General features: G+C 39.1%; 1 protein-coding gene across 1 annotated transcript; it reads right to left on the reverse strand.

Annotated features, from left to right (window-relative positions):
* Positions 1-13,642: 13,642 nt before the first annotated feature.
* Positions 13,643-25,854, reverse strand: Atg3 (Autophagy-related protein 3). Its single transcript, XM_080279190.1, has 7 exons — positions 25,704-25,854; positions 23,234-23,422; positions 22,961-23,095; positions 20,812-20,934; positions 19,463-19,612; positions 17,812-17,939; positions 13,643-14,115 (listed from the first exon to the last, which is right to left on the reverse strand). The coding sequence occupies exons 1-7, from the start codon at positions 25,773-25,775 to the stop codon at positions 13,965-13,967; spliced, it is 948 nt and encodes a 315-aa protein (XP_080135316.1). The 5' UTR covers positions 25,776-25,854; the 3' UTR covers positions 13,643-13,964.
* Positions 25,855-26,071: the final 217 nt, after the last annotated feature.

Consider the following 26,071-nt stretch of genomic DNA (forward strand, 5'->3'; position numbering starts at 1 on the left):
AGAGAGTAGGGTGTGAAAATAGCATGGACTGTTGTTTGCTGATGATACTTTTCTGTTAAGTGCAGATGAGTAGGAGTTGCAAGGCTTGGTGAATGAGTTTGGAAGAGTGCCTAAGAAACAAAATTTGAGTGAGAATACCAAGAGTAAAGTCTGGGAGGATTGAAGTTACTCAGTGAATTATGAGGCTAAATGGTGGTAGTTTCCTGAGCTGGGATGGAAGTTGACAGGATGAAATGTGAGAGAGGGTACAGCTGGGAAGTAAGGCTGCAGATACACTGAGGGTGATGACAAAGAACACAAAAGTGGGTATGGAAAAAGTTGCTGTATGACAGTATTATCAGAGAGAGAGAGAGAGTATTTGAGTGAAGTGATGGGAGAGAGGGCAAGATGAAGACTAAGGATGGGAAGAGGGAGATCAAAGATGAGGTGGAGAGATGGAATAGAGAGGTTTACGGGGTGAGGATGGTGTGGGATGGCAGACATGGTGACATAAAGGTGATATGTTTTTGCCCACCCTCTCCAGGATTGAGGCTATAGAGTGGAAAAAGATCTCTTATACTGGAAACAGGAAAAGAGGTTGGATGATGATGATGATGATGATGATGATGATGATGATGATGATGATGATGATGATATTCACCCCTCCAGTTTGAAAATAATGTTGTAAGTTGAATAAAATCATTAGGAAACAGCAAAAATAATATTCAAAATGCACCAGTGGGTAAAATTATATTCCTAGCCAGAACCTGCCGTTACAGATTTTTCACTTCAGTTACAAACACAAGACTTTCCTCAAAAAATATATATCAGCAGAATAAACGTAAATGTCATATGTTTCATGGTAACATGTGAAGGTGTGCAAGGTATAGGAGCATTGTTGGGCCTTAGGGAATGGACTGATAAGTCCAGGCCCAGTGCTGAACCCATTAAAGATCAAAAAGAAAAAAGTTCCCTTACGAAGAAGGCCTGCAAGACACACCATTTTCTACATATATGGTAAAATGATATCATATTTTTTAAGAAATGCAGAAATACCAAAAAACTGCAAAAAAATTCAACAATATGGAGCTTTTTATGTGAAAAACAGATAACAGAGAATTAGTAAAATAGGATGGTTCTAACTGCATCTATAACCTTAGCCCATTTTATTCGTATCCCAGACAACATTTTACTCTTGGAATGACATCACATGGTGAATGAGTTACTGAAGGCTATATCCAACATATCTATCTATCTATCTATCTGTATATTCTTGCAGCTGGCAAACAGTTTTACTCAGCTAAGGGGAAATCTCCCATATTTAAGGTTTAGTAATGATCTTTCTGTGGTAGGTGGGGGTGCTCACCATCCACTCACTTGGTGTAGTGCTGCTTTGGGTATCTGCCCATTTCATCTTTTTCATCCTTCCTCTTCTGTCTTTCTTTCCTTCATTCTTTCCTCTTTCTTCTGCCTACGGGTGACTTTACACTCCCTCATCTGTCTTTCCTTCATTCTTTTCTTTTCCTTCTGCCTATGGGTGGGTGACTGTACGCTGAGTGGCAAGATAAATGGTTTCCTGTACACCAGGAAACCATTTACCACGCTGGGTGGTACCCATATAACCAAATTATGGCGCCTGGTGGTTTAGTGGGTAATTAAGGTGCTCCACTTGGATTGAGCCTGTGTAGGTTTATATCCAAGGGATGGTTGGGGTTTATTGTGCACATAATGCCACCCAGGGATGTGTGAGGCTGGTCCTCTCATCTTAAATGTCAGGACCAACTTTCCTACTCAGTTTTTTTTATCAAGGCAAAGATGCACTTGACACGTTGGTGATGATTGGCTGAATGCAACATATCTGAATAACATTTACGAACCCAAATTTCCCCCTCAGATATTTGTCGTCAATTAATAATGCTAACGAGTAAAGAGGGTATGAGGTAATGTCGCATTCAGCCAGTCATCACCAACCTGTCAAGTGCATCTTCGCCTCGATAAAAAAAACTAAGTATAGTCCTGGGTTCCTACACTCCTTATGGGGCGACACAGGGTTGGTTGATGGATGGATGGTAATGATCTCCGGTAACTTTTCAGCAAATGACATTTTTACTGTACTCTTACAGCTGCCAGACCTCCTGTAGTGAAGGGATTAATACAGTGGGACCGTTATAAGACAGGCAATATTATAGTCTTTACAGCAGTCAACAAAAAGTTATCGCGACTTCCAATTTGTTCTACCAGTACATTTTGAAATGCAGGACGAAGAGCATAAAATACTTTACAGTAAACTGCACAACTGGAAAGAACAGATCATGAAATCTGGGTGAAAAATTTGTGTGAGTGTGGAAGGCAATGCACCAAGAATTTTACCTAAGAAGACTTAGAATAAGGTTTTACAAAATAACCTCAGGGTTAAGGGATAGAACAGAGATGTTGCCAGAGATCATATTGCATGGAGGGCCATTGTCTGGTGAACAAGGCTAACTTTTGCAAGCAACTACAAAACCATTTCAAAGTAAACTGAAAAGCAAACTGCAAGAGATACATAGAAAGTACTGGAAGACTGGAGAAAGGCAGTAAGAGTTCCTCTGTACAAAGAGAATGGCCGTATGAAAAAGAGTAAGAATTATAAAGGGGTTAGCTTATTAAGCACATCAGGGAAGGCGTATAGTAGGACACTTACAGAGAGGGCGCAAAGCATTATAAAGATCATAATACAGATGAGGAACAGGTGGGTTTAAAAAGGGTAAGGAGTGTTCAGATTAGATATTTATAATTGGGACATTAGCACATAAATATATTGCAAGTAATAAGCCATATCATTATGTTGCATTTATGGACTTGGAGTAGGCTTATGATAAGGTGGATTAGGAGGGTTAATGAAGTGTATTAGGCAGCTCTGGTGTAGGAAGAAATTTGTTGAGAGCAAGAAAATACTTTATGAGGGTAGTATTGCATGTGTAAGGGTGGGGAAGATGCTTAGTGATCCTTTTAGTATTAGTAAACTTGTAAAACCTGGATGTAATCTGGCAGATCAGATGCAGTGTGCTTGATAAGGGTGATAGTTTTAAATAACTAGGGGCTGTATTAAGTAAATGTGGCAAAATAGAGTGTGAGATTAACGCATAAAACTTCAGGGGAGAAAAGTAACTGGAGAAATTGGAAATGTTTTTAAGGGCAAGATGGATGTTAAGAGTATAATACATAAAAGTGTGTTGCTACCAACACTCTTGTATGGGAATGAAACCCAGATGGTGAATGACTGAGAATCTTCTAGGTTACAAACTACAGAAATGACTTGTATGAGAGTGAAAACTAGTGGATTACAGAGAGTGTAATAAAAGTCAGGTATGGAATTACAGAATTGGTAAAAAGATGGTTATACAAGATGCAAGGAATGCATATAGATAGGGTTCCAAAGAAAGTCCCTGAACATGGGACTGAGGGTCATGGTGGAAATGGCAGACCTTATATACAGTGGAATCTCTTAAATCGCAGTCTTATGAGACTGGGCACAACCTGCGACTTGACTTAGAAATAACTAATCTTATGGGGAAAATTACTTATGGGTCTGTCATCTCAGAAAAGTTGCCCCCCTTATTTCCAAACTGGTCACCAACATACAGTAACAGCCTTCCTGCTTGGCCTGGGAAGGAAGTGCTGTGTTTGGCATATAGTAAGTGCTATGACTGAATATGATTTTTTTAGTAATTGCCATTCTGGACTAAGATTGGTTTATGCCCAATAGTTGCATGGACTTGAGGTAATGGTGCCGCATAGTATACGAGGCATTTGAAAAGCACCACTTTTGATAGCGGCATCTGTGAATTACGTGTCATCTCCATGATTAACTGATGTTGCAAACTAGCATGATGTTGCCACATATTATGAATCCACTGTTAGAATCATGCGATTTAGGAGATTCCGTTGTAGCAGGAGAGAAGGGTGGCATGGTGAGAGAGAAGGAAGAGGAGTGTTATAATTGAGAGAATGAGAGAACTGAAGACAAACTAGCATGGGTAGTTCTGTTATGGCCATCTCCATCACACAGATTCCAAGGAGGGAGCACAACGTTGGAGATGATGATGATGGTGATGATGATGGTGATGATAATGATGATGATGATGATCCCGAATTTTTAGTGAAGTCCCAATGAACATAGAAGGCTCAGTAACTATTTTATTGAATGAACATATCACCAGATTTCTGCTTATCATAGATTGCCAAAATTCTAACCTACTAATATTTAACCCATGCCATAGTAATGGTTCTACCCACTTTCATGTTACCCCATTCAAGGTGGAAGGGTCTGAGGCTAGGCTACTTTAGTCCACATTACTGAAAAGTTGATGCCATGACTAAATAATCTCCAGCCACCTCTTGGATTATCAAACCTATATGACTGGTATTTTAACCATTAGATTGCCAGACATCACATTTGTTGTATCAGTTCCCATAGGATGATTTTTTTTCTTATTCTTGCTATCAACAGGCTGTCATTCAATTCAGGGGAGATCTCATGTACTGAGTGATTGTGCTAATTTTCTAACCATTCACTGTGGGTCATGCCTCATAAGTTGAATGTAATCATCTGGTGGTAGCAAGAATAAAATTAAAAAGGCATCATCATACTGTATTAACGTTTTCATTCAAGGTGAATTATTTCCGTTATACTCTTGCTACCACTAGGCACTTTTCTTCATTTTAGGAGAGACCTCTGGAAGTGAAAGGGAGGACTATATCTAAGGCCTCCAATTCAAAAAATCTATCATGAGCTCAATTTATATATCTTTCAATACTGATGGAATTCACACAAGTATCACAGATGAAAATAATGACTTCTTCATTACAACAGCTTTCTTTTAAAGTTATTTTTGCTACCACCAGATGATTTTACTCAGTAGGGAAAAAAAAAAAAACTGAACTGAGAGACATGTACAGTATATCCTTTATTAATCCCTTCAGCAGTACTGTATAGGTCTTTTCCTAACCATAAAAGTTTGATTTAAAAATCACACCGATGAAATGAAAAAATTAAAAAACTTCATCATAGTGAAGGAACTAACTCTCTTATGGTCATATATTCGATTGTATTTTATTCCATCTAACACCAGCAGTGAGGGAGGGGTAGTTCGATGATGAGATGGAGGGATGGAGGTGAGGAGTACACGAGAGAGAGGGGAGTATGAATTGAGGGACAGTAGTGTAATGGCAGGGGACGGGGCGACATGGAGGCAATTTGTTTGTGGCCACCCCTTATGGGATGAAGACATCTGGCTATGGATAGATAGATAGGTAGATAGATAGATAGATAACAATGGACAATTTCAGTCAGCTGAGAGTGAGTCACAAGAGTCCAGCAGTGTTAATACCAGTACCATTAAACCTCTTGTGTTGATGAAAGCTCTGGTACATGTATGTAACCACAGCTAATGCCAGATGATATTATTCAGATGAAAGTGAGTCACAGGGGCCCAAGTGTTATTATGACATAAGTAGATGTAAACTTTACTTTTCTTTACCCTAACTTGACCTAGATTTGTCCTTGTCCAGCTTATTTCACAGTTCAGTGACATAATAAGATGATATCACAGCCGTACATCCTTTTCACAGCACTGCTTTGTAATTAGCACAATATTTTAGTGTTAATCTGTTGTTAAAACTCAGCATTTAGGATACAGAGATGGTAATTCAGGATACAGAGATGGTAACTTTCAGCCAAATTAGAGTAAAAACAGGTTAGTATGGGAAAGGTGCCAGAGAGCATCCACAACAAGCAGACAACCTATATGTATCATCAACAAATTAAGTATCTACCTAAAGTCTGATGAATGGAAAAGTTAAAGCATCCAAGATGAGCATTAATAATTTAGTTAAGACTTTGTTATGTTCCACTGTGCCATTAATAATTTAAGACTTAGGTATGTTCCACTGTGCTGTTGATCGTCCACCTCCACTTGGTGGAGTTTCATCCCTTTGGAGTTTATTTTAAACTTAGTGGCAGAGTAGCCCACATCAGGCACAATTCTACAATGTTTCTAGCTCCAGGTTCTAGTATTAATCTCTTCATTACAGCTTGCCATTCAACCTGGGGATGGCAATTTTGTGCCTGGTTAAAGTGTAGAGTTTTGATTTAAAAAACTTTAAATGCTGGTTAGGTAGCTGATTCCCTCAATTTACCTCGCTTTACAGTGCATGCCCTGTCAGTCTCTACTTATGTCCTCATCACAAGTTAGGGTTATGTTCCAAAATCGGTATATATATATATATATATATATATATATATATATATATATATATATATATATATATATATACATATATATATATATACATATACATATATATATATATACATATATATATATATATATATATATATATATATATATATATATATATATATATTTTGGTTTTGGTTTTGGTTTTGGTGTTGGAAACGTTGGAAGAGGGGGAGAGAAGTGTAGATGAGATGTGGGAGGATGTGAACAAAGTTTTGCATGAGACTGCTGAATGTACGATTGGAAGGAGACATAGATTCAGGAGAAAGAAATGGATATCAGAGGAAACGTGGGATATGATAAAAAAGAGAGGTGAGGCTAAATTGAGGAGTGAGATGCAATGCGTTGATGAACGAGAGATTGAATTAGCAAGAGCTGCGTACTGGAGTTTGAATTCAGAAGTAAGAAGGTTAGCTAGGAGAGATAAAAGAAGATGTGTGGATGAAAAGGTTGCAGAGACTGAAATCCTAATAAACAAAAATGATGGACAGAGTCAAAGAATAGCATATGAATCGATTAGAGAACTGAGTGGTAATGCAGGTAAACGCAAGGAAATACCAATTAGAGACAGGGAAGGAAATTTATTGACCAAAGATGGAGATATTAAAAATAGATGGAAAGAGCATTTTGAGACAGTTCTTAATAGACCAATACCACCAGAAGAGGATATACCGTCTGCTCAGGAAGATTTAAATATAGAAACAGGAGAGTTGAGGCTTGCAGAAGTGGAGAAAGCAGTAAAACAGTTAAAGAATAATAAGGCACCAGGGGAGGATGGTTTATTTCCGGAAATGTTTAAAGTGGAGGGGGATAGATTAATAATGATCTTGACCAAGCTTTTCAATAAGATATGGGTGACGGGGTTACTACCATCAGTTTGGAAGAATGGTGTAATTGTTAAAGTTCCGAAGAAGGGAGACCTGAGTGAATGTGGTAATTGGAGGGGAATCTCTTTGTCACCGATAGCTTTGAAAGTTTTCAGTAGAGTGTTGTTAAATAGGTTGGAGCCGGTGGTTGAGGGTATTCTGAGGGATGAACAGGCTGGTTTTAGAAAGGGACGTGGTTGCAATGATCAGATCTTTATAGTTAGGCATTTGATGCAGCAAGTTAATGAAATGAGAGTACCGTTAAGTTTTTGTTTTGTTGATTTTGAAAAGGCTTTTGATAGTGTTTCGAGAGAGTCTATGGGGAAGATCATGAGACATTATGGAATACCAGAGGAGTTTGTGAGGGTCATTATGAACATGCATGAGGACACATTTTGTAAAGTGATGGTTGATGGTTGTCCGAGTGATTCGTTTGAAGTCAAGTCCGGAGTAATTCAAGGTGGTGTTCTATCGCCTTTACTATTTATATTGGTCATTGATTACATTATGAAACGTGTTGGAACAGAAACCGGTGCAGGTATACTTTGGGGAGAGAACAGGAAACTTTTGGATTTAGATTATGCAGATGATATAGTTTTGATTTGTGATGGGCCAGAAGAGATGCAGAGAGTGTTGGATTGTTTGGTGAGTGAAGGTCGCAAGGTGGGTTTGGTTATTAATTGTGGAAAAACTGAAATAATCAATATGAATATGGAAAATGCGCAGGAATGTGTAATTGGAGGTATTTTTGTAAAGCAAGTTGATAGGTTTAAATATTTAGGTACTTATTTAGCCAAGGATGGTTCTTTGAACTTTGAATTCGAGGAAAGGTTAAAGAAGGCTAATCAGGCAATGGGAATGTTTAAAAATATTTGGAATAATAACAATTTCTCTGTGCATACAAAAATCAAACTTTATAAGGTAATGGTTAGGAGTATCTTAATTTATGGACACGAGTCTTGGTACAGCACAGTGACTATGGAAAATAAATTCTTGGTGTTTGAAAATAAAGCACTTAGAAGAATATTAGGAGTTAAGTGGTGGGAAAGGATACCAAATAGTAGAATTAGAGAAATAACGGGAGTGCAGCCGATCGATGAATATGTTAGATTCTCACGATGGAAGTGGCTAGGACATATGTATAGGAGACAGGGATTAGTACGAGGTACACCAGGGTGGGTGGCACCTGGTAGGAGAGGTAGAGGAAGGCCAAAAGAGACGTGGGTGAGGACAATGAGACGGGAAGCTGGAGATGAGTGTTGGGGAGATCTTGAGGAGTTAGCACAAGATAGGATGTGGTGGTGTGAGTTCATCGAGGCCCTATGCATCCCGAGGGTGCCACAGGAAATGATTGATTGATTGATTGATAGATATATATATATATATATATATATATATACCGTATATATATATATATATATGTATGTATATATATATATATATATACCGTATATATATATATATATATATATATATATATATATATATATATATATATATATATATATATATATATATATATATATATATATATATATACATATATATATATATATATATATATATATATATATATATATATATATATATATATATATATATATATATATATATATATATATATATATATATATATATATATATATATATATATATATATATATATATATATATATATATATATATATATATATATATATATATATATATATATATATATATATATATATATATATATATATATATATATATATATATATATATATATATATATATATATATATATATATATATATATATATATATATATATATATATATATATATATATATATATATATATATATATATATATATATATATATATATATATACGGTATATATATATATATATATATATATATAGATAGATAGATAGATAGATAGATAGATATAGATATATAGATAGATAGATATATACTAATTGTACATATTATAAGTTTTAAGAAAATGGGGAGTGGGGGTTACCAAGGTTTAAAAGAAAATAATAAAAAAAAACAGTAACAAGATGCCATGGGGCTGAATGGTATAAACTGCCATCCACATTAACTTAACCTCTTCAGTACAGTGATGCTTCTTATTTTATTTTGGCTTCCTAGCAGATGGTGTTATGCAGTTTATGGGAGACCTCTTGTAGTGGAAGGGATAAGAAAGGCTAATAACAGCACTTTATGAGGCTTTAAACATTTTGTAAAGCCTCTTTCATCTTAAATGTTGGGACCAACTGCCTAGCCCCGGGCTCCTGCACTCCTCATGGGGCAATGTAGGATTGGAGGATGGATGGATGGATGGTAAAGCCTCTTTCTCATTGATTCTGCACATCCATATCCTCTTGGGTATGATACTGATGCAAAGTATATTATTAAAATTATATAAATAAATAAGGTGCAGTAAGTAAAATAAATTACAAGAAAAAGGTGCCTTGAAACCCTCTATACCATTTAGACAAACTCCCAAAATCCAAACCCACTTGTTAGAAAAGTTTGTCTTACACTGAATTAAATCATCTTGTGGCAGCAAGCACAGAATATGACATTATAATGATGTGATAGATCCAGTCAGTACATATAGTACTTATGTTTTTTTTTGTTTTTTGTTTTTTTTACTCCTATTACCATCAATTTCAAACAGCTGGTAACATCTAGGAAGGGTACAGATAACTGGTAACCTGGATGATGCAGTAGCTTTGTACCTCAGGACAATGAATGAAAAAACCTGCCACAGTCTTAAAGGCCAAAGTAACAGATGAGCACAGCCCCTCAGAGTTTTGTGACATCTGCACCTTTACATTATCTTACCTAACTTTCAGAAAGGCATCTTAGACTGAACACGTTATCTCCATTAACCTCTTTACACTTACACTTCCTCTTTTGTCTTTCTTTCCTTCATTCTTTCCTCTTCCTTCTGCCTGTGGGTGACTCTACACTGAGTGACAAGCCAAATGGTTTCCTGTACACCAGGAAACCATTTACTATGCTGGATGGTAACCATATAACCAGATTTTGGCACCTGGTGGTTTAGTGGGTAATTATTGCACTCCAATCAGATTGAGCCGGTGAAGGTTTATATCCAAGGGGTGATTGGGGTTTGTTGCTCATGTAATGCCACTCAGGGATGAGTGAGACTGCCCACTATCATCTTAAATGTCAGGACCAACTGCCTAGCCCTGGGCTCCTACGCTCCTCATGGGGCAACATAGGATTGGATGATGGATGGATGGATGGACCTCTTTACACAGTGACGTCTTTTATCATTTTATTGCTGCTACCGCCTGAGTTTCATTCGACTTAACCCACTGACTGCAACCATAAGTTTTCAATAAGTTTCTGGAACATGAACAGATCAGAGAGCCCAGCTATGGCTGCTTCCACACACACAGAGAGAAAAACATTTCCACGGCCAAATTTGCCCCCAGGAAATTGTTTACATTGGTATAAATTGTATACCTTCACCTTGGCTGGTGTTTATACAATAAGATATGCAAATAAACAAACAAAACTGATGAGTAAATGTACAGAAATGCAGTGAGAATAAACTTGTTCAAGAGTAAAATAACTTCAAAATTCCCAACATCCTAGCGCAAAATTTTGCCTGCACTGTGCAAGAGCAAAGCATATATCTAGACGCAGAATTTCATGAGCTTTCTTGTGGTGTTTTTGAAATTTCGAAATGGCCAGTAGTTGTTTAGTAAATCAACAAAATTATAAAAATTGCCTAAAATGTATTGTTTACTTTTCTATTATTATTGAACCTGTAACTAATAAATATGTAAATTATGTACATGTATGTAAATTATGTACACCCTCCCTTGTAACCTACCCAAGTTTGATGCACTTACTGCTAAAACTTAATTTTTGGTAAATATTTCTGCCCAAAATGACACAAGTTACGTCATCATTCCGGAGAGGGTTAAAGAATCTCTATTATATTATGACCATTCCCAGACAGTTTTACCCAGTCTAGGTGAACATGCCACAACAAAAGTGTTACAGTATTATCTGGTCAAACAGTTCAGTCAGTATTCAAGATAAACCTTTCAGCCAATAACCAGTATAACCAATCAGCTGAAAATCAAAATAAACCATTCATCTGATAATCAAGATAAATAGCTCATTCAATACTCAGCTCAAGTTTTCCTAACTTCAGCCAGTTTTTTGCAGATGGAAGACACCCTTCATAACCAAAAGATTAAGGAAAGACTCTTGTACTAAAGGCTTTGAGGTTGTTAGCACAGTGGAAGACTATACAGAGAGTTTTCACTAAAAGGGATGTTTTTTAAAATACCACTTTTTCCACACAATTATGACCATAATTTACTAGGTACTGGCAAATCAGCTTCATAAGCTAAAATAATTTAATGGACAATTTTTCCATAATTTATTGGTGAATTATCAGAAAAATAGTGTCAAAAGGGCAACTTAAAGATATTCAGTATATGACTTGAGTAAACAATATGACCAAAAATGTAAAACACTTCGTGTATATTTTTCATGAAAAAAAAAGAAAAACCCAAGGTTTACAGCCAGCAAAACTTGTTCTTTCCAAACACAAATGAGCATAAAACAAAAGCCAGAGTCAAGCTTTGGCCTTTTGCATTTTATTTCTTGTATCTTAGTGATAGAGATATTTGACACTACATTCTTCCCATTGCGCTTCTGCAAGACTAACACCATGTTGATTTCTTGTTACAGCTAAGCATTCAAGATGAATGAATGAAAGTTTTAGGCCAAGGTAAAGTGGACAGAGTTTATTAATTTAGACTTGCTGACAAATGAGGGCATAAAGGAGCATTGTGGTGTGGATGTGGTTGTGATAGGAAGCATTAGGAGGAACACACTGAGGTGGTTTGGCCATGTGGAGAGGATGGAGGGTGAGAGACTGATGAGGAGAGTGTATGCGAGTGAGGTGGAGGCCAAGGATGAGATGGAGGGATGGGGTGGAGAGGTATATGAGAGAGGGGGGTGTGAGTTGAGAGCAGGTCAGTGAAATGGCGGGGGACAGGGCGACGTGGAGGCGATTTGTTTGTGGCCACCCTGTATGGGATTGAGGCGTCTGGCAATAGATAGATAGATAGATAGACTTGCGTATTGCTGGGGATAAGAGGTTTCTGTGAAGTTGTAAGATATTAATACATATATAGGGTATTAACTCCAGTCATCATGGGGATAATTCATGTACTGACTTCAGAATTCATGTCAGTAGTTCTCTTTACTCTGATGAAAGCACAATAGCTAGTGCTTTTCTTCTTCTGATGATTCCTAACCCCTTCTAGCTCAGTTGATGACCAATTGTAATCAGATTATAGAGTTGATTTGACTAGACTCATGCCTCATAACTAAGGTTCATCAGTTCCATGCAACAACCAAGTATTTAAGTTGTGGAGTGGCCTAGTTTTGTTAGGTTAAAACAAACCAGCAACAGTATTTTTTATCTCGTTTGGAATCAGAGACTGGTGTGCTGCTGTAGGTTAGTCATACTGATTGGTGGAGATGATAACTCTTTTATTTTCATCCAAAATGCTTCTCTGTTACTGTACCTCTCTTCAGCAATGATTAACTCCATAAAAATAGTAGTTCTTCTTGTTAATAGTAATTACCTCTTCACTATGACAATGCCTTAGTTCGTTTCTTTTTACTACCTCCAAATGATTTTATTCACTTCAGGGGAAGCTTTTAAAGCTGGAGGGGAAAATAAACCATTCAAAAACCCCTGCATTACTAGAGTGTTCTTCCAAACTGAATAAAATCATCTGGTAAAAGCTGTAATAAAATTAAAATGATATCCTTAGGCTGGAGGATGAAGAGATTAAGCACTTCAGTACAATGATGGTTTATTCTCACTACCTCCAGATGATGTTATTCAGCATATGAAAGAGTGAATGAAAGAACTCTGGTACTGAATGTGTTGCAGATGGTTAAGTCTTATCTCTCCAGTTTGAAAAATCTCTCAGAAGCTGAATAAAATTACCTAAAAGTAGCAAGAAAATATACATCTTTGGGTTACAGGGGTTTAATAATGATATCGCATCTCATATTTAGGATAAAAATAGCCCGTCTCATATTACCCATATAAAGGTGTAGGGTGTGAGACAAGGCTACTGTAGTCTGGAACACTAACCCCTTCAGTACACTTTATGTCTTTTTGTACTTCATGCTTGCTACCTCCAGATGACCATGCAGCTCAAGGGAGACCTATTGAAGTGAATGGTACCTAATGATGATTGTATCTATCTCTTTCACGTCAGAAAACCTTCTCTCTGGCTGAGCATCATCATCCATGGGTAGCAAGCATAAAATACGAAGTCCATCACTATACTGAAGTGGTTAAATGGTATAGGACTGGTGGTGAGGGCTAAATCTGCACACAGCACATCATTATGACCCTGAATAGTGTTGTCAGACCACCAAACCACAAGGGGTCATATTCTCCCTTTAAAAGACTCTCTAGCACCTCCTCCTTACCAGTTTGGACAGGCACATGAAATGTAAATATTCTGTTGCATTACTTATGCAAAGTACATCAATATCCACAAGACATAACACACAAAAGAATAAGGGTGTGTAATAGCCAATATATATTCCCCTTCATTTATGCAAAGTATGTCGACATTCAAAATATGTAAATAACACATGAGAGAATTACATGGTGTAATATTCAAATTAAATCACTAAGGAAAAGGTACCAGAGAGCCTCCTAAGTTAATAGAATTTGTCCCAGTGTTTAAATCCTGACCAAAAGCAGGAGGGAAGAAAGGAGATGGGAGTAGGGGGGGGAAGGTAACCTTTTCTGTCTCAGACTGGCTAGAGGGTGAAGTTGTGGGTGTAGTCATACTCAATGGTGGGGATGATGGCTTGAACGAACTTGAGGAACACTATAAGGTAAAGGTGAACACCCATCTCACCCCCGCCTTCCACCACTGTCTCGCAAATCTTCTTCATCGTCTCTGCATGTCTGTAGGAAAGACTGAGTTGAAGATACTGATGCTTATTTTAAAAAATAAATAAATAAAAAAGAAAGAAAAAATGCATGTATGTCAGAAGGTCAAGTAGTAGTAGTAGTAGTAGTTGTTCCCTAGGCAGTCTGGCCGAACAGCCCCGAGTCCCTTAGGAAGGCCATGGCCTAGACCGGGCTTTCCCACAGAGCTCTCAAAGAGTGTATGTTGTGTTGTTGGTGTAGGTGATTGTGTGCAATGCAGTCTTCCATAATGTGCTTAATAGTATGGGGTGCTGTGTTGCATCCTGGACAGGCATCAGCGATGGAGTCATCCAGCCTCTTCTGGTAGCTTAAGAGGGCTGGATGGTGCCCACACCCCAGCCTGGCCAGGTGGACCCTGTCCCCACGAGGAAGATGGGATTCAGGAGGGTGGATGTCAGGAGGCCAAGCATGCAGCTGTGTGTTGTCTTTAAGTGACTGAATGGAGCGGCGAGTGATCTGAGTGTGGATATGCTTCTGGAAGCTGGTCTGAGGTGGGCGAGGGGGGAGAGATGACAGTATTTGTGTATGGTAACGTGTGCTGGGTGTTGTTTTGATGTTCCTTGGTATGGGTGGATGTGCTGCCATGTACTGTAATGGATGTTGTGGGTTTGTGGAGGCTGCAGCAAGAAACTGGGTGCCTCTCATGTCTAGGTGATCCTTGACTTTGAGGACTTTGGTTTCTTGATGTAGGTGGTCTGTGGGTGTAGTAGCTGTGCAACCTGTGATTATTTTTAGGGCCATGTTCTGTATGGTCTGTAGAGTGTTGTAGTGTGTTTTGGTCAGGTTAGAACCCCAGGTAGGGCTTGCATAATTCATCACTGAACGTATGTATTGTTTGTATACTGTGGTGGTGGTTTCTTTGTTGTGTCCGAATGTTGTATGGGCAAGTGACCTCAAAGCATTGAGTCTTGGTGTTATTTTATTTTTAATGTTTGTGATGTGTTGTTTAAATGACATTGATGTATTGTATGTTACACCAAGGTGTGTGTGTGTGGGGGGGGTAGGGGGGTGTTGTTTATGGTGAGGTGTGGGATGTGACTGTGTTCTGTTGTCCAGTTTGTGAGAAGAGTCACTGTAGATTTGGCTGGGGCTATTTTGAGCCTGTTTGTGGTGAACCATTCTTGTAGTGTGTTGAGGTACAGTTGAATGATGTGTGCAGCTGTGTTTGCGTTTTGGTGCGTACAAGTAAGTGTTATATCATCTGCATAGGAAGCTATGTGTATCTGTGGTGTAGTTGAAGATAGTGGTGCTCATCAACAAAAACATTACATCTGCAAGTGCAGTTCATCCTCATTGTCAGAGAGGTGTTCAAAACTTCCAACTTTTTTATTCACACAACTGGTACTGTAAATTGGGGAACTGATATAAGGTTTGTGGGTGTAATGGACTTATCATTCGGCAAGTTCTCTGTTGTGTTCTGTGCACTTAATAGCAAGAAACATTAAAACAGTGACATACAATGGTAACAGCATCCATCCATCATCCAATCCTACATTGCCCCATGAGGAGCGTAGGAGCCCGGGGCTAGGCAGTTGGTCTCGACATTTAAGATGAGAGTGACCAGCCTCACTCATCCCTGAGTGGCATTACATGAGCGATCAACCCCAACCACCTCTTGGATATAAACCATCACCGGCAGAGCGTAATAATTACCCACTAAACCACCAGGTGCCAAAATATGGCTATATGGTTACCACCCAGTGTAGTAAATGGTTTCCTGGTGTACAGGGAACCATTTGGCTTGTCACTCAGTGCACAGTCACCCACAGGCAGAAGGAAAAGGAAAGAATGAAGGAAAGAAAGACAGAAGAGGGAGTGTAAAGTCACCTGTAGGCAGAAGGACAAGGAGAGAATGAAGGAAAGAAAGACAGAAGAGGATGGAAGGAAAGAAGGATGGAAGAGAGGAAAGGGCAGACACCCGAGAGCAGCACAAATTCTGCAGACAGAAGAGGGAGTGTAAAGTCACCTGCAGGCAGAAGGACAAGGAGAGAATGAAGGAAAGAAAGACAGAAGAGGATGGAAGGAAAGAAGGATGGAAGAAAGGAAAGGGCAGACACCCGAGAGCAGCACAAATTCTGCATTACCCCTGTGAGATGCAGGTCTGAGGGGAGGCTACAAGTCCAGTACATTTAACCATTTGACCTCCATGGATTTCACAACTGCTAGCAAAATTGTCTGGTATTAGAGTACAAGAGATTAAGTCATCAGCTGAGGTTTAAATATCTATCTATCTATATACCAAGGCTGCTTCCCCCAAGGAAAGGGAGGTAGCCGAGACAGGACGACACACTCCCCATTTACTCATCCATTCAAACACATTCATTCGCATCTTAGCCCCAAAGGGGAGAACGGACAGATCCTGGAGAAACTGGAGACATAAGCACTAGTACTTTCTCAGTCATTCAGTATAATACCTTTTTTCTAGCTTTCACCAAGTGATTCTATTTAGTTAGGGAGAGACGCCTCGCAGTAAAGGGGTTAGAAACATCTTCAGTGACTACTTCTGTATGTTGACATTTTAAAAAATACTTTCTTTCCACAGCCAAGCAGTACCTGTTCTCCAGCCGAGGGGAGACTCCTTGTAATGAAGACGTTAACAACTATTAGCCTCTGAACCATTCACTGCTATAATGTATACATCATTCTATCTTCCAGTCTCAAGAAACTTTTACTTAGCTTTTAAACAGGAGATGGATGATGTACCTTTTTAATATGAGGTCCTTCCTACCTAGAGATGAGTAAAATCATTTACTGATAAGAATACTGGGGGAGGGGGGGTCAAATCAAAGACTTGAACTATGAAAGATGATAATGATATTACAGTATACAGTATTTACAACAGAATTAACAGATGATGATGATGATATTTATAATGATCATGACTACGATCGTACCAATTACACGCATACTTTTGGCGGTGGATGAGGGATGGTAAGCACACTGAACACTCATTTGTAGTTTCAGTGTGAAATATGTGCAACTTGTCATAATTGGTAACAATATTAGACAGGTTATCAAACTTATTAATGAAAATGATTGTTGTGGCTCCTGGCTCATTTGGACATGACCTTAGTGGAGTGCAGGCTGAAGCGTTCTCTTCCTGCAATCCACCATTCTTCTTTCAAATGATAGGTAGAGAGACAAGGGATGTTTGTACAGTCATCCCTTACCATCTGCAGTTTTAACATTCACAGTTTTGAATATCCGCGGATGGCAACAGAAAAAAAAAAAATTATCTCAAGTCTGCTGACACTGTAACATAATCCTAGGCACAGTTTGTGGCTGTTTTAGTACAGTAATGGCATTATCCAGTGAATGAAATATACTGTAACACTCTTCCTTTCGGAGGGAGCTGGGATGAGCACAGTTGTCAGAAGAGGCCATGCAGGAGTACATTATTCATTACTTTCAACTTTTAGTGTTCTTGTATTAAATAAAGTAGTCGTTTAGTGTTCTTGTATTAAATAAAGTGGTTGTAAATGCACATAGGGTTTGTCTTTAGTTAAATAAGGAAATGGGGGGTTCAGAGGTGTTTTTAAGGCGGGGCAGCAGATATCCACGGATTTTTAACATGCACGGGTGTCTATGTTAACTAACCCCCACGAATGTTAAGGGATGACTGTATACATCAGTACCATGGCAGAAAGACATCCCTCTCTTTCACCAACCTACCTGCATGGATGTACTGATGCCATGGGGGGCCCACTGACATGAGGGTGTGTTTCCATAGTAACAGTTTTATTGGCATGGTCTTGACTGAAATCCTCATACATCTCTTCAACAGTCAGAGGTTGTCGATTCTGGTAGAAGAAAATGAAAAATGTATATAGTATCTACTTTCAGATATATTTTTAAACTCCTGGAGGTTTTGTGATTAGGAAATTCTACTCTGAATGACAGCCTTACCTTGCATGCATGGGTTCAATACCCAAGAGGTGAATGAAGGTTTATGATCACATAATGCCATCAAGACATGGAACACTGCAAACTCCAGCTTCTGCACCTCAAAGACAGTAATATCAAACCAGCTGCTGCAGTTACTGTAAACCCAGACTGCAGATAATTCAATATTTAGAGCTTTCCTTTGTTGAATAAAATGATCTGGTAGTAGCAAAATAAACTTTTCAGTAGTAAGAATAAATTTTCCTGTTTACAAGTCACATTAAATACCATCTTTGGAACACAACAAATATTTCCGAGTAGCCTGGAGTGCAAAATGAAGCAACAGGAATTAATGACAGTATAAATAAAATGAGATGGTATAAACATGGAGGTTGAGATCGAAAGTGATTTAACCCGCGCCGTCCTGGCGACGTGAATTAACGTCCGCACATGATGTGCACTCATGTCCTGGTGACGTGAATTAACGCAGCAACATTGCAAGGTCCCTAATTTGCACAATTTTCAATTTTCGCGAGTGATTTCGCGAGTGATTTTTGGCACGTATACATGGGACACATTCCTCTATTCCTCTACAAGATGCCAAGCAGGGACAATGCCTTACACCGCATAACCTCTCCCCCCCCCCCTGCATGCCATTGTCTCGGCAATTCACCTGTTACCAGTGACCTGGCCAATAAAGACATTCAGGGCCAGAGTGATTCCCTAATCGATGACAATGTGGAGGGCAAAGTTTACATAGCATTAGGGAAAGAAACAGTCAGAAATGATGATCAGGTAATGTGGGAAAAAAAAGGTCATGAATGGTGATGAGTTAGTGAGTGAAACAATGCTTATAATGCCTATATTACTGTTTGAAAACCAATATACTCTTGCACTACATATAAATTCGTACCAAGTAAATAAATAAATACTGTTTATGAGTGGATAAAATAGTTACCCTGCCATAGAACTCGTTTTCTTTGGTGGCAGCCTGTTAGAAAACCCAGTCAGGTAAGGAAGTACTCGTACCTAAATCGGGTATTTTAAACCTCAGGTGAGCGATTTCTATATGAATTTTCGATGTTTCTCACCAAAAGCGGATGTTTGAGCCAAAAAAAAAAAAAAAAAAAAAAAAAGTCCAAAAATGTCGGGACTGGGGCGTACCACTGCCCAGAAAACGTCGGGATGGGGCGAGTTAAGAAGAGTAAGGTTATTGGCATTGAAAAAGGTGGACCAATATACACAGGTTAAAGCAATGGAAGGAAGAGGAATGACAGGATGAGAAAGACATGTATGGAGAATGTAGCTTGAAGGAAACAGGGGTTCACAGGAAGAAGCAAGGTGGTGGTGGTGGTGGTACAGTGACAAAACTGTTACTGTTCCTGACCCTTGCTGAACTAGTTGATTAAACCCAACAGACGCCACAACAAGGAGACCTCACCTCATCATATCCAGTGAGCCAGAGTCGTGGGGTCTGGTAGTATTTGTCATAAGTGATGTGCAGGTCGTAGGTACGTGTCTGTAGGATCTCCCCACCCTCTGCACCTCCTCCCCTCCGGCTGGTTGGTGGTGTTGGGTTTTTTATCGCACTCTATAAAATATCAGTTAATTTTAACTAGTATGTGGTAGGTGGGGGCACTCACCATCCACTCACTCAATGTAGTGCTGCTCTCAGGTGTCTGCCCTGTTGTCTCCTCCATCCTTCTTTCCCTCCACCTTCTTCTACCCTTCTGCCTACGGGTGACTTTACACTCCCTCTTCTGTCTTTCATTCCTTCATTCTTTCCTCTTCCTTCTGCCTATGGGTGACTCTACACTGAGTGACAACCCAAATGGTTTCCTGTACACCAGGAAACTATTGACCATGCTGGGTGGTAACCATATAACCATATTTTGGTGCCTGGTGGTTTAATAGGTAATTATTGTGCTCCTATCGGATTGAGCCAGTGAAGGTTTATATCCAAGGGGTGGTTGGGGTTTATTCCTCACATAATGTCACTAAGAGATGAGTGAGGTTGGTCACTCTCATCTTAAATGCCTGGTGGTTTAGTAGGTAATTATTGTGCTCCTATCGGATTGAGCCAGTGAAGGTTTATATCCAAGGGGTGGTTGGGGTTTATTCCTCACATAATGTCACTAAGAGATGAGTGAGGTTGGTCACTCTCATCTTAAATGTCAGGACCAACTGCCTAGCCCCGGGCTCCTACGCTCCTCGTGGGGCAACGTAGGATTGGATGACGGATGGATGGATTTAACTAGTATACAGAAATGACATCTTTTTAACCCATTTTTACAATACCACTTTTTTCTTTTTCCCTATCATCAGATGACTATAATGAACTTAACATACTTGTTTCGACTTCAGTGTACACTGACTGGGGGCAATGGACTCTATTGCACTCTGCAAAAAATCAATGAGGTTTGATCCACACAATGTCATAAAAATCTCTGTGTATGATGGTACCTTTTATTTATAATTTTTTCAAAACACCAGATGATTATATTCAGCGTAGAAAAGACACTTCTAAATGAACAATTTATGAAACCAATATACTTTACAACCGAAAGGTAGCAATGAATATCAGTTCTTGTGATAAATCCACATGTAATTGGTAACACAGTTAATTGAAAGTATGCTCACCCTTACCGACATCTTAAAATGTTCTAACTACAGCAGCATTGCTTTACAGCTGTACACACTAGATGTTTTGCAATATGGTAGTTAAGCATCAGGGCCCTAAATCTCATGGGATTATAGAGAACTGTATGTGTTACCATGTTTTGTACGTACAGGATCCTCCTGTTCTAGCATTCCTGACTCCTCAAAGGCTTCCATATCAGCTGCCTCCTCATCATCCTCATCCTCGTCATCATCATCATCGTCACCTTTGCTGCCATCTGAACAGCTTGCCTTCTGGAATGAGATAAACGCAGCTTCAGGGAATTCATTATGCTAGCTCTATTCCCATTACAAAGTAGGGTACAATCCAGCTTTAGACAAGTTAAGCATTATACAAGTGGGAAAACTGTTAGGTTTTTCTGAAATAAGAAGTAAGGTCTCTGTACTTATTACCCTTCAACAAGGAACCAAAACAGTGCACATCATTATTAAGATTTCAGCTCATTTAATATAGCATTAAACCTACACACATCCTAGACAACCACTAAAGTTTCTGGTGCTATATATGCACCTTCGGACTATATTCTGGCTAACAGCATGCCATACACTATTTTGCAGCTGAAAGAAATAACAGAAATCAGAGATATAAAGTACTGTATACCTGGTACTGCACACCCGTTATCCAATCTCCCAGTAATTGATAAATCACTATACCAATGTGAAATGAGTTGGGACCATCTCCCTGTATCTGCTGCATTATTCCTACTATAATGATAAAGATGACAGATGAAAAGCTTGCCACACCCACCAACACACATACAAGCTGACTGTCACCTGTCAGGCCCAAGATGGCTGCCAATGTCTACATGCACAGAAACCCGTTCCAACGCTTCTGCACAAGCCCTGTAGCCCCTGCCACTCCTCTAAATATCTGGGCTGCTCCCCCACCCCCTCTCTCTCTCTCATCCAGTGTTCATCACAGTGCACCATTTTCTCACTCCCCTCTATAACACTGCAGATCCCTGCAATCATTTGTGTGCAGTGCTAAAGACCGAAATGCATCGCTGTGAATCCTTTAATGTGGATATTTTGCACAAAATAACTGAAAGTCTGTGATAGTGTCTGGCCGAGGTACGACCCTCAGTGGAAAACGTGGTGCTCAGAACATTCTCCATGGCACAGGGAAGGTGAAATGCCCATGGAAAAGTGTCACCATTGAAGTGAAGCTGGATATCGTGAGGCAACATCAAGGCAGCCAGGGCACTAGTAGCATCATTGATATGCTGCGGTAACCCTGATCAACCGTCCCAACTCTCAGCCTCTCCACATCACTCTCCACCTTACTCTCCCTCACCTGTTGTGAGTGTTCTTGAGGACAACAAGCAAGTGCTGAAGGACACCGCCTGCCATGTGGGGGGGACCCACAATGATGACTCGGCTAGGACCCAGTACCACCTAAGGTTGGTTACACTTGTTTTGGGACATTATTAATCGTCTTACTTCTTCTCCACCTCTCTTATTACTCTTTCTATCATACCCATACATGATACAGTGAAAGCAAGTACTGTAGACAGATAAGGCATCATAAGATGTTTAAGAACTATTTTTTGGGAGGAGGGGGTGCCCTTTGGCCTCAAACATAACCTCACTGAGCCCATATTATAATTACCTCTGCATCTGATAAATCATTATCACATCCATCTTCCATAACGTAACCCCATTGGATAACGGATGTGCTGTACTGATTAACCTGGCTGGTGCTAAGGAAAGGCACACCCAGGTATTCTGTTCACTAAACAGAATTATCTGGTTCAGCTGAGAGAACTCCAAGGAGTAATAGGGTAGGTGAGGAGTATCTACAGCTAGATATCAATGTACAGTTCCAACAATAAATTTGATTACTTTTCCTTTTATTCATTTTGAAATAGCTCATAATATATAAAAATAAAAAAAAGTACCATCAAATCAATAACAAAAACCAGCAGGACATATGATTTAGCATTTGGAAAGCACTAAGATACTATACGAGCCCCTTACATGGACAGCTTGTTGAGTTAATATATGCTTACCTGTACTACAGTCAGTCCTCATTTAAAGCTGTTTCTTTTAAATCTGTTTCATTATTAAGTTGGTCAAGAACTATCACCTAATATTTACTTAGCTACTGGTAAGCTAAAGTTTTTGGTTTTGCTCTGAAGCTGTTAAAATATATTGGTAATAGTATTAAAAGTTGCTTTAAAGTACCATTCTGCCTGCACACACAATAAAATTTATGTGACAACTGAGTGCATACTGAAAATGATTTCTATAAGCCCCATACCTTGTCCTCAAGTGCCATGTCTGCCACCTTCTCTTCTAAGATGGCTGAATCTGAAAAATGATGCGTGTCTACCCAGCCTCCGTCCGGGTCACCCTCACTCTCTAGCACTAACTCCTGTTCACTCCGGTACTCCATCTGTTGGGTCAGGCCAGGTCACATCAGGTCACACTTACTGTATTTCCGGACACTCCCCCCCCTCAAGGAAAAAAAAAAATTAGACACCTCTGCCAAAGCTTAAATTTTTTTTTTTCTCTCTCTCTCTCTCTCTCTCACCTGCTTGCATCGCTTGTAACAGGGCACATTCTTGGTGATGAGGAATTGCTTTTCTGCTGGGAGGTACGGCTTGGTCTTGGTGACTTCCCCCGCAGCCCAACGCCAGGTGGGGCAGTGGTGTACGAGGTGGTCTCCTGCTGCCACAAACTCCTCAGGTGTCAGCACTCCTGTCTCCTTGAACTTGGACTCCTGTGAGGTAAGTCTAGGTTAACACATTCAGACCTGAGTTACCGTATATTTTTTATCGTATATTCTTGCTACAGCCAGATGATTAATGATGTGTATCTAAGTCTTATTAAAAATATCCTCCCATAAGCTTCACTATGATTATGACTTTTTCTTTTTTTTACTTTATGTGGCTAACTAAAAGTGACTTTATTTAGGTCAGATGTCTTTCACACTGAAAGGAACAGAAATGCAATTACACCTTCACTACAATGACATTTTTTTTTACTGAAGATCCCTCTTGGTAAAGGAATTCTTCTCCTGACTTTAAGAGCAAACATCCTTTAGGTTATAATTTGTCTAAAACCGGTACTACACTATTCTGTCCATCTTATAGGGGATCTTCTAAACTGAAAGGGAATGTTTCTACTGTAGCAAAATTTTACACGTATTAAGGATAAAATATAAAGGGGAACTTTATACTCCCTCTTCTGTCTTTCTTTCCTTCATTCTTTTCTCTTCCTTCTGCCTGTGGGTGACTACACTGAGTGACAAGCCAAATGGTTTCCTGTACGCCAGGAAACTATTTACTACGCTGGGTGGTAACCATATAACCAAATTTTGGCGCCTGGTGGTTTAGTGGGTAATTTGCGCTCCAATCGGATTGAGCCAGTGAAGGTTTATATCCAAGGGGTGGTTGGGGTTGATTGCTCATGTAATGCCACTCAGGGATGAGTGAGGCTGGTCACTCTCATCTTAAATGTCGGGACCAACTGCCTAGCCCCGGGCTCCTACGCTCCTCATGGGGCAATGTAGGATTGGATGATAGATAGATAGATAGATAGACAGATAGATAGATAGATATACAGTACAGTATACTGTTTATATATTATGGTCATCAACAATTACTGTATATGGATAAGGTAAGTGGCAAACCAAGGGTAAAATTTTATTTCATTAGTTAACCAGCCATACAGGTTATATTATATTATAAAATCCACTCACTTTACAGTAACTGTCAGAACTGTACCATGCAGGATGTTCCATGACTTGACCAGTACTTTCAGGTGATTCTGCAGCTGATTTTATTTATTGGAAAAAAAAAAAAAAAAGTGCTGTATATTAATATGGGTCTAATTCTCAACCATTATGTCTGTTTCTGTCTATCTATTGCCAGATACCATAATCCCGTGAGATGAGGTCATTTGACTTTTGAGTTACTGGTAGTTGCTTGATGGGGAGGGGCACTAACCCTCCATCAACCCACTTGCTGACACGTAGGGAACCCGTATAAGTTAGTTATATGGTTACCTCTCAGCACTGTAAATGATTTCCTAGTGTACTGGAAACCAATAAGATTGTCACTCAATGTAAAGCCACCAGAAAAGGAAAGAAGGATAATATAACATGACAGGAATGATGGGAGAAATTGGATGAAAGGAGGGCAAAAAGAAAAAGAATGATAAAGACGAAGGATGAAGTAGGCAACACTATATCAAGTGAGTGGATGATGGTCACCACCACCTACCACTGTATGGCCCTAGAATAATGATGTCCTTATGGTTTAATAATATGAGTGACCCTTTTCAACCAAAAGGTCATCAACAACTGAACTCCAAAAAGAATAAGAATTGAATCCATTTTCGATATAGCATTTTTTAACATTCAAAATAAGCTCTAGCATCACCTTTGTGAGTTAGTGCAGTAAGTCCCATGATACCCTGTGTATAGATCTTCTAAGAAAATTTAAAGTACAAAAAAGTTACCAAGTAACAACTGCTTCCCAGTGCACTAATCCGGTTTCATCCCACTTCAATTAGGTATGCTCTTTTTTAATGACTCCATATAACACATGAGAAAGACCAATAGGCTAAAAATAAATATAAAAAAGAAAGAATCAGGAAGTCAACAAGTACCGGTAAATAATTGTATTTCTGCACCCTATAAGTTAACATGCCTTATATAGTACGGTACACTGCTTGAAAGGGCAGCCATCTGACACGAAATGAGGAATGAACTATTAAGGTATATCTATAATCCAGAAACAAGAAAGCAAACTGAAAACAACCAATTTTAAGTAGCCTAACCTCTATAAAACTGACAAACCGACAGGATGCACGGTAGACCTACGGTACCGTAACGAATCATTTTCTGACACTGTGCTGCTGAATGTAATGAAAGGTGCTGAAAAAACCAATGGCGCAATACAGAATATTGAAGTACAGTATATGGACAACTACAGGCAGAACACACCCACTTCGCACTCCCATCCCGCATGCACTCTCAATTACTGTCTTCTTCCTACCTTCAGAATGGGAGTCAGATATTCTGCCACGCCCAGCGCCTTGCCTTTGACAGTATTGATCATGTTCTGCATGGCTGTGGTAATCTTTTAGATCTGCAACGCAGGAAAATAAGAGGAAATCAGGAAGAAACTGAACCCCTCCCAGCAGACGCTCCCAGGCAAAACAACATGACAGCTGAGAAGGCAGGGAGGCTGAGGTTAATTCACATATTTCGTGATTTTTAGTGGAATCTTCCAATTATTATAATAAAGATACTCGATAATAAGCTTCGTCGCGATTGATGAAAGAAGGTAACGATTTATTCCGTAATATCGCATGTTGCGCTGAATTCTCTTGCTACCCCAAATTCATAACATCCTATTTGTTG

Source organism: Coenobita brevimanus, chromosome 77 (assembly GCF_032717465.1).
Source record: "Coenobita brevimanus isolate Jiangsu-jjx chromosome 77, ASM3271746v2, whole genome shotgun sequence".
NCBI lineage: Eukaryota > Metazoa > Arthropoda > Malacostraca > Decapoda > Coenobitidae > Coenobita > Coenobita brevimanus.

Bases quoted from the DNA above. Each gene is read 5' to 3' on its own strand.
- Atg3 (XM_080279190.1), bottom strand. From the start codon at position 25,775: ATGCAGAACATGATCAATACTGTCAAAGGCAAGGCGCTGGGCGTGGCA. The intron at 23,423-25,703 runs GTAGGAAGAAGA...CTTACCTCACAG, and splicing joins ATCTGACTCCCATTCTGAAG to GAGTCCAAGTTCAAGGAGAC. The intron at 14,116-17,811 runs GTAGGTTGGTGA...TCTTTCCTACAG, and splicing joins GCATCAGTACATCCATGCAG to ACATGCAGAGACGATGAAGA.